The following is a 9474-nucleotide window of genomic DNA, read 5'->3' on the forward strand; positions in this document are numbered from 1 at the left end:
AACCCAGAAAACAACAAATGCTGGTGAGGGTGTGGAGAGACTGGAACCCTCCTACACTGCTGGTGGGGCTGTAGAATGGTGCAACCACTGTGGAAAATGGTATGGTGCTGCCTTAAAAAGCTGGAAATAGAAATACCATATGATCCAGCAATCCCATTGCTAGGTACAGACTCTACAGAAGTAACAGCCGTGACATGAACAGATACGTGCACACCCATGTTCATCGCAGCACTAATCACAACAGCAAAGAGATGGAGACAACCTAAGTGCCCATCCACGGAGGAGTGGATCCTCAAACTATGGTCCCTACACACCATGGAATAGTGCACAGTGTTGAAGAACAAGGAAGAATCTGTGAAACGTCTCATAACACGGATGAACCTAGCGGCCGTTATGCTGAGAGAAATTAGTCAACCACAAAAGGACATATATGGTACAAGACCGCTACTGTAAAACAACAAGGAAAGGCCTCACAAAAAAAGCAGTCTTCTCTGATGACTCCCAGGGCTGGGAGAGGAAGGGGGTAAGCCACTAACCAGTAGGGAGACACAAAGGAACCTGGGTGAAGGGAAAGGTAAAAGGAGGACCCCTATCGTGTGGCCCACTGACATGAACTGTCTAGAACACATCACAGCTTGCAGGGGGTGGGGTTGGAGAGGGCAGTGGGGAGGTATAGCTGAAGGGGTACTGAGTTTCTGTTTGGGGGATGGAAAAATTTTTAAATGGCTAATGCTGACTAATTAATGCCACTGAGATATACACTTAACCACGGTTAAAATGGTACACAGTTTTGTTGTCTATGTGGTAGCACAATAAAAATTTTTAATTAACAAAGAAACACAGTGCTGGGCAGACAAAGCCCACACCGAGGACAGTGTCTGAGGAAGAGGAGGCTTGCCACCCACACCCCTGGGACTTGGACCCCAGCCCTCCAAGGCAGCCACGCCAGGCTGGCCAGATGCCGCAGGCTGGGAGTGCAGGCTCAGAGGCTGGGTTGGGTTTCAGTGCTGGCCCTGCTGCTTGAAAGCACCAGGCCTGTGACTGAAATACAAGAGAACAGTGACTTTGTGAGCAGGAAATTCTACACACAACAAGGAGAGGGCCGGAGAGTCATAGCACAGGTCACAGTTCAGCGGCCGGAACACCCATCTCAAGTACCTCAATGGCGGCCAGGGCGTGGGGGCCAGGGCAGCCTGGAAGCCCTTGTCAGATATGTGGGGATTGGTTGGGAGAAGGGGGAGCCCCCAGGTTAGCCAGGAAGTGGGGGGAAGTCAGCGAGGAGGAGGGGGAGCACCCAGGTCAGACAGAGTGGGGGTGTCAGCTGGTGGGGGGGGAGCCCCTGAGTCAGCCGGGAGGTAGGGGAAGTTAGCCAGGAGGAGGCAAAGCCCCAGGTCAGACAGAATCGGGGTGTCGGCTGGCAGGAGGGGGAGCCCCCGAGTCAGCCGGGAGGTGGGAGAAGTCAGCCAGGAGGAGGCAAAGCCCCAGGTCAGACAGAGTCGGGGTGTCGGCTGGCAGGAGGGGGAGCCCCCGAGTCAGCCGGGAGGTGGGAGAAGTCAGCCAGGAGGAGGCGAAGCCCCAGGTCAGACCGAGTGGGGGTGTCAGCTGGCAGGAGGGGAGCCTCCGGGTCAGCCGGGGTCTGGCGCTTACCTTAAGGGCAACTTGGTTCCGGGCGCGGGCGGCCTTGTGCAGGGCGGTCATCCCGTCCTTGGCGCGGAAGTCCAGATGCGCGCCGCCATTTTTGAGCGCTTTGATCACGTCCACGGAGTCGTCCTGCTGCGCGGCTAAGGTCAAGGGCGCCTCTGCAGAACACAGACAGACACGCTCTAGAACTGACTCCTGTAGGCGCCGCCACCACCCATCACTTCCCAGCGCAGTCAGACTTCTAACACTGAACCGCAGGACCGGGAATCCCGCGTGCACGGCTCCGCACGGGGCCATGCAGCCTGCGTGGCTCAGGCATCCCCAGTGGTGACGCAGGCGGCCCATGGGTCACGTGCAAACCACAAGGACGGCAGAAGCGGGGTTCAACAAGGCAGCTCCGTTGACTACGCGGCTAGGAGGCTCCTCAGCTCCATTCCCCGAGAACACAAAACCCCACAAGGCCATCCCGACCTCATCCCAGGGATCAGTTAGGGACACAGAGACTCAGAGAGCAAACACTGCTTTTCTCCATTTCAACCACCCAGGCACTCCACAGAGAAGATGAGGCAGTCTGCTTCCCTGAAGATTGACAGCCTTGGAGACCCTGTGGGCAGTTCCACTCTGTGCTCTAGGGGCGCTGTGGGTCAGAATGGACTCCACGGCAGTGGGTGTGGTTTGCGCTCTGCTTCCGTGAAGACTGACAGCCTTGGAGACCCTGTGGGCAGTTCCACTCTGTCCTCTGGGGGCGCTGTGGGTCAGAATGGACTCCACGGCAGTGGGTGTGGTTTGGGCTCTGCTTCTGTGAAGACTGACAGCCTTGGAGACCCTGTGGTCAGTTCCACTCTGTCCTCTAGGGGCGCTGTGGGTCAGAATGGACTCCACAGCAGTGGGTGTGGTTTGAGCTTTGCTCCTAAGAAGATTGACAGCCTTGGAAAGCCTGTCCACTCTATCCTTCAGGGGCACTGTGAGTCAGAATTGACTCAAAGACACACAACAATGGAAAAGAGAAAATGCATATAAACAAAATTACCTTAGTGGGGAAAAAAAAACAAAGGGAAATGAAGAAGGGGTGGGGACATGTTCATGGAGTTAGGCCACAGGGATGAAACATAAATAAGATACGCAGTCCATGTTGCCTCGGAGCTCTCAGCCGGCAGAGCAGAAGCAGAGGGAATAATTTATATGGGAAGCTACCATCACAAAGACGGCCCAACATACCAGCTGGGCGTGAGCACAGGGGCAACAGGATGAGGTCCACTTGGTGGGAGGGGCTGAGAATGCACCCCACCCCCACTATGGTTGTCTGTGTCTGAGAATTTTAATTGTTTGCTTAACACCACATTCTTCCTACTCCCAATAGTCCACATGCCCACCATGGCAGCTGTTCAGTGAGGCGTGTTATTTTCTTGTGGCTAATTTGAGAGATGTTTACACTGTAGGGCAATCTACTTCAATAGAGATACCACCTTGGAAACCCAAGGAGGGGTCGCTATGAGTTGGATCCGACGGGACGGCAGTGGGGTTGGTTTGGTTTGGTTACAGTGTGGAAAAGTACACAGAGTAATATGACAACATGCAACCTCACATGACCCAGAGACACCAATGGCTGACAGTCATCCTCTCTTCAAACGCTTTTTGATGATTAAAAAAAAAAAAAAAACTGCTGCCATTGAGTAGATCCCAACCCACAGTGTCCCTAGAGGACAGAGTGGAACTGCCCACACGGTCTCCATGGCTGTCAGTCTTCACGGAAGCAAAGCCCAAACCACACCCACTGCCTAGAGGGGATTCTGACTCACAGCACCCCTAGAGGACAGAGTGGAACTGCCCCATAGGGTTTCTAAGGCTGTTAATCATTACGGAAGCTGACTGCCTCATCTTTCCCCCGTGGAGAGGCTGGTGGGTTCAAATCAGCAACTCCTCAGTTAGCAGCCAAGCACTTAACTGCTGCGCCACCAGGGCTCCTGTTATCATGATGAAATAACTGAGAAATTTTCATAAGCTTGAATTCCCATCTAAGTGCTGCCCATTCATTCCCCACAAAAAAGCAACTTCATCATGAATTCAGACTGAACCACCCAGCACTTGATTTTTAATTCCCGCATTTATTTATCCATACATTAGCATCATTCGGAGTGCTGTTTAAACTGAGCAATTATGACCCTGCAGGGTCCACTTGCAGCCAGCCTTTTGGCACCAGGACGCGCGAGCCCCGCCGTCCCCACGGGCCTGTGAGCTGCCGAGCTTGGACAGGTGTGTGATCTGTGCCACCCAGCACGTGCCAGATGACGCAGAGTGCACTCAGTTTTCCCTGACTGTGCTCTCCAGAGCGCCCGCTGTTGTCTACCCGTGGGAGGATCCTCCTGATGCAGGGACTGTAAGGAAAACGGGGCCTCTGAGGACAGTGAAGGGACTGCACACAGGGTGTGGGACGTGTCCTGCACAGAAGGAAGCAATGCAGGCAGGGAGGACTCCGTGCTGCTGTAACAGAAAGGCCACACGAGGGCGGCTTTACGCAACAGAAACTTATTTTCTCACAGTTTTGGAGGCTCAAAATCCAAATCAGGGAGTCGGCCAAGTCAAATCCTTCCTTACCTGTAGCCCCGACGATCCTGGGTTCCCTGGCCTTAAGTAGCTGTGACCCGTGGCATCTGTCTTCACGTGCGTGTGTGCATGTGTGCGTGTGTGTGTGTGTGTGATCTGCTCGTTTTCTAACTCAGAGGTGAGCAGACGTAGAAGCTACCCTACTTGACCTTGGCTTGGAGGCTTCCATCTACCCAGCAACGCCTGGAAGGAAGGTCTGGTGATGAACTCTGAGACATGAGCCCCTGAGACCGTGTGGAGCACAGCTTCATTCCGACGCACCTGGGTCGCCGTGACCCGGGGTCGCCATGAACTGGGGTCCAGCTGACCTGAGGGCGGTTGCTCTGGTTTGGGTGTCTACTCTGATCAGATTTCATTAACAAGACAAAGCAGACCAATTTCCAGAGTTCCAGATGTGGGGTTAGGAATCCAACCCACTGGGGGGCCACCAGGTAACCCTCAGCAGCAGCTGTGAGCCCAGGGGAGTGTTCAAGAGTCAGTGCCAGCTCGGGGCACAGCTGGAACGCCAGGGGGAGGGGAGAAGCGGCTGGATGTGGAAACGGGGCGGAGGGTCAAAGAGAAGCCAAGTCGAGGAGAGAGACGCCCTGGGCCAGTGGGCAGTGGCACCGGGGGAGGGCTGCCCACGTCCAGCTGCCTGCCAGGCCACGGCACAGTGTACAACAGCATCTAAAGGGTCTCTGTCCCTTGCAGCAAAGGGACCACCACGGGGAGGGTGGGGTACAGGGAGTGACCTCGTCACAGAATGGTCTTTGGCCCCCGAAGGATGTATAAGGACTGGTCTTCACGGGGCACCAACACTCAGGAGGGAAAGCCTCTCTCCCACGTGGCCCCGGGAAAGCTCCTCTGGAAAGCTCCCCTCCCACGTGGCCCCAAGACTCAGTGTCACTGTGCTGGTGTGTGTTTCAGGCAAGGCCAACCTTCAAAATAATTAGGACTTTGTGCACAAAGCCCGTGCAAAAAGCAGGCGGCCCAAAGGTGCTTTCCAGGCCAGTGCTGGCTGCATCACCTCCAGTGTATCCAAATGTTGGGGTGCAGGGGCAGCGAGAAGTTGGGGGCAGGAAAAGTGAAGGCATGAAGCAGCCAGTCCTAAACAGCAGGTTAGTGGACCTGCAGGGCAGAGCGTGCGAACATGGACATGTGTACATGTGTGCGGCTTTGTGTGAGCGCCAAGCACTTAAGGTGCAGCCCTCAGACTAATGGGCAACAGCACAGACATCCTGATGGACGCAGTGGCCACAGCCAAGCGCCGGCTCTGCCCTGACAGGCGGGCGACCCTGCACAGGGGTCCATGGCCTCAGCTCCCTCACCTCGTCCAGGGATGTGGACAGCACTGGCCCAGGACACGTGCCATAAACAAAGCTGTGGGTCTTCAGGGCTTCTCAGGGCAGTGGGCGTGCTACAGGCAAAATTGTCTTCATTGCAGTTTCCTTCTGTATTTTTAAGTTTGTGCCATGACTTTCTTACTTTTACCACAGTATAAAAGCAACTTTTTTTAAAATGAAATATGAAACCAAGACACATTGCTCTTGTCCCCTCCAACACCGCTCATGCCCTCAGTTAAACAAGGCTATATCCACAGCATGACCTTCATTCTCAGTAAGAGAAGATGCTGATTCACATAAGACCTTAAACAAGGATTTAGGCACCTGCTAAGTCCTTGATCCTGGTCAAGGGACTGCGGCTGTCACCAAAGAAGAATAAGGCATGGCCTTTCTTAACTCCTTTAAGACAGGTAGACAGGGAGATGGATGGGTGCGTGGGTGGGTAGACAGATGGATGGATGGAAGGAAGGGTGGGTGGGTGAGTGGATGGATGGATGGATGGATTGAAGGAAGGGTGGATGGATAGACAGACAGTAGGTGGCAGACAAGAACATGTATGCACAGATAGTTATAAATGAACTGAGCAAAAGAACAGGAGACTCATACTTGAGCTCAAGGCTGACAGACGGAACACAAACTGCCCTTAATCAGCTGCTGAAAAGTATTGTTTTCCAACATCACAATCTATTATTGAGTCATTTCTGATTGAGAGAGGGCAGGCACCACACTCCCCAGGCCTCCTGTGCCTGACACAACTGACACAAATGCGGACAACTCGCCTTGGGTCCAGAACCTGTGAATCACAGTTGGGGCTGCGCTGAGTCACCCCGACAGAAGCCTGGAACCCCACAGAACCTGGGCCTTGTCTGTCCTGCAAAGTCCATACCGCCCACCACGTCGTGAGGGTGAGAATCTGTGAATCACAGTCTGGCTGCACTGAGTTACCCCAAGAGAAGCCTGGAACCCCGTGGGAACCCTACAGGGCCTGGGCTCCGTCGGTCCTGCAAAGCCCATCCTGCCCGCGCCATGGTGAGAGCTCCCGTGAGGTCATGGTTCGAAGGCACTTCATAAGGAAACAGCTCTGGCCAGCCTGGGGGCACTGAGACCCCAGCGAAGGCACAGACAGGAAGTGCGCAAGCAGCCGAAGGTGGAGATGCACCGAATATGCAGAAGGGACAGCACAGCTCGGGGACGGGGCTGGCTCCCAGGCTCACAGCAATGCCATGTCACTTTCCCAGACCAGTGCATTTCACATAAATAACACACCGCTGGCATCGAGTCGGCACGACTCAGGGCGACCCCATGGGCGTCAGAGCACTGGCTCCAGGGCGTTCACAGCTGCTGGTTTGCAGGGGCTGTTCCCACACCTTTCTTGCCAGTCACCTTGGGTGGACTGCAGCCTCTACCCAAATCTTCAGTTGGAGCAGAGTGTCCTAACCACCTGCAGCCTGCAGCACGCACAGCAAGACGGACAAACCAGCCGCAGCTGCAGACGCAGCTCCCACTCGCAGCCACCCCTGGGCATCAGAGAGCAACCCTGCTGCACACGGTTGGAAATGGCTGATTTATTTGGAAGATAGATTCCCAGGCCTTTCTTGCGAGGTGTGGGTGGATCTCTGTGTGGACTCGAACCTCTAACCTCTCAGTGGGCAGTTGAGCTGCTAACTATTGGAACCACTGAGGGACCCCTTTTCATACAAATATGAATCTTTGGAAAATGACACACCCTTTCTATTTGACTGCCTACCAGAAGGCTGGCAGTTCAAACCCACCAGCCACTCCTCAGAAGGAAGGCTGGGCAATCTACTTCCACAGTGATACCGCCTCAGAAACCCAAGGAAGCGTTGCTATGAGTCAGACTCGACTCCATAGCAGTGAGTTTGGGTTTTTTTGTTTGTTTGTTTTTTTCTAAGCCAGAGTGAAGTTTCACCATCTGAAGTGCAAACCTGTGTGGGCCATTCCAGCAAACCTTCCTGACCCAGAGTTTCACGAGGTCCTTGGGATTGAGGCGGCAGGACCTCCGGGCTGTGCTGAGGGGGTGGCCTCCAACCGGAAGGTTCTAAGAGTCCATGAGATGGCTTGTTTACTTGCAAGAGGAGGCCTGAGAAGCTGCCACAAACAGACCCAACAGGCGGGGCTACGCTCTCCCCTTACCTCCTCTGGGCCAGCAGAGATGGGACATGTCCCATCACCCTTGATGGTCAGAAGCCCACCCGCATGCCAAGGTGCGTACAGCACATTTTCCACAACAAACTCAGGAAGCCTGATACCACCTCATAATTCCAGGGGTCAGGATTCCCGCCTCACTATCACCAACCCCAGGCTGGACGGCAGTGCCCTGGGCTTGGGCGCATCAGTCCATCAGGAAAGGCCACTTCCCCCACACTGGCCCCAGGGGCAGCCCCCGAGTGGTAGGGAACCACAGGTCCTGCTGCAGGGACAGGCCCTGCCCTGAGGGTGGCGGCGTTTCCTAGGCTGGGATGGAGGCTGCCGGGGACTTAAGAGGTCTGGGTTCTATCCAGATTCTGCTGCTGGCTGGTGGCTTTGAAAAACTCACCAACAGGATAAACATCATGTGGTCCATCCCTACAGTGGTATACAAACCTACCCACCCACTGCCATCTAGTCAATTCCGACTTACAGCGCCCCTAGAGGACAGCGCCCCTAGAGAACAGAGTGGAACTGCCCCACAGGGTCACCAAGGCTGTCAGTCTTCACAGAAGCAAAGCCCAAACCACACCCACTGTCGTGGAGTGGATTCCGACCCACAGCGCCCCTAGAGGACAGAGTGGAACTGCCCCACAGGTCTCCAATGCTGTTAATCTTCACAGAAGGAAAGCCCAAACCACACCCACTGCTGAGGAGTCCGTTCCGACCCACAGCGTCCCAGAGGACAGAGTGGAACTGCCCCACAGGGTCTCCAAGCCTGTCAGTCTTCACGGAAGCAAAGCCCAAATCACACCCACTGCCTGGAGTCCATTCTGACCCACAGCGCCCCTAGAGGACAGAGTGGAACTGCCCCACAGGGTTTCCAAGGCTGTTAATCTTCACAGAAGGAAAGCCCAAACCAAATCCACTGCTGTCCAGTTGATTCTGACCCACAGCACCCCCAGAGGACAGAGTGGGACCTCCCCAGAGGGTTTCCCAGGCTGTCAATCTTCATGGAGCAAAGCCCAAACCACACCCACTCCTGTGAAGTGGATTCTGACCCACAGCGTCCCTAGAGGACAGAGTGGAACTGCCCACAGGGTCTCCATGGCTGTCGATCTTTATGGAAGCAGACTGCCTCATCTTTCTCCCTTGGAGTAGTATTCAGTCATAAACAAAGAAGTCCTGATGCCTGCCAGCACAACATTCATGAGCCCTGAACACACGATCTGAGTGGAATTTGAAAAACAAAACACAACAAAAACCCAACTGCTCTGCAGCCAGCTCCCACTGCCAGTGCCCCCCGTGCCTCAGAGCTGCACTGGGCTCCACAGGGGGTTTCAGGGGCTGGTATTTTGGAAGCAGGCCACCAGGCTTTTCTTCCACGGCACCCCTGGATGGGTTCAAACCACCAACCTTTCAGTCGAGCCATCCAGGGGCTCCTGAGTGAAATGAGCCAGACACCAAAGGACCGATGTGTCTGCTTCCACTTATACCTAATACGTGAAACAGACAAGCGGTAGAGACGTGACAGCAGACTCGTGGGTACCTGGGGCTGGACGGACAGAGGGTGGCAGTACTGCTGAAATGTGGCTGCATTTCTCTTTGGGGAGATGAAATTTTTTGGCCACAGACAGCAGTAATGGTTGCACAATCTGGCTGATGTAATTAATGTCACTGCATTGTACCATCTCAAAAAGGCTAAAATGTACTTTCAGTACATATCTTTTACTCTAATAAAATTATTCTTTTTTTTTTT

The 9474-nt window shown here is 54.3% G+C and overlaps 1 protein-coding gene across 1 annotated transcript in view; it reads right to left on the bottom strand.

Annotated features, from left to right (window-relative positions):
• SHANK2 (SH3 and multiple ankyrin repeat domains 2) overlaps positions 1-9474 on the bottom strand; it is a 626142-nt gene that overhangs the window by 562171 nt on the left and 54497 nt on the right. Inside the window, exon 4 of the mRNA XM_007949326.1 lies at positions 1648-1799. Coding sequence (XP_007947517.1) covers positions 1648-1799 — 152 coding nt within the window. The remainder of the gene's footprint in view (positions 1-1647; positions 1800-9474) is intronic.

The sequence above is a fragment of the Orycteropus afer genome, unplaced genomic scaffold, assembly GCF_000298275.1.
Source record: "Orycteropus afer afer isolate SDZICR_OR568_19922 unplaced genomic scaffold, OryAfe1.0 scaffold00244, whole genome shotgun sequence".
NCBI classification, from domain to species: Eukaryota; Metazoa; Chordata; class Mammalia; order Tubulidentata; family Orycteropodidae; genus Orycteropus; species Orycteropus afer.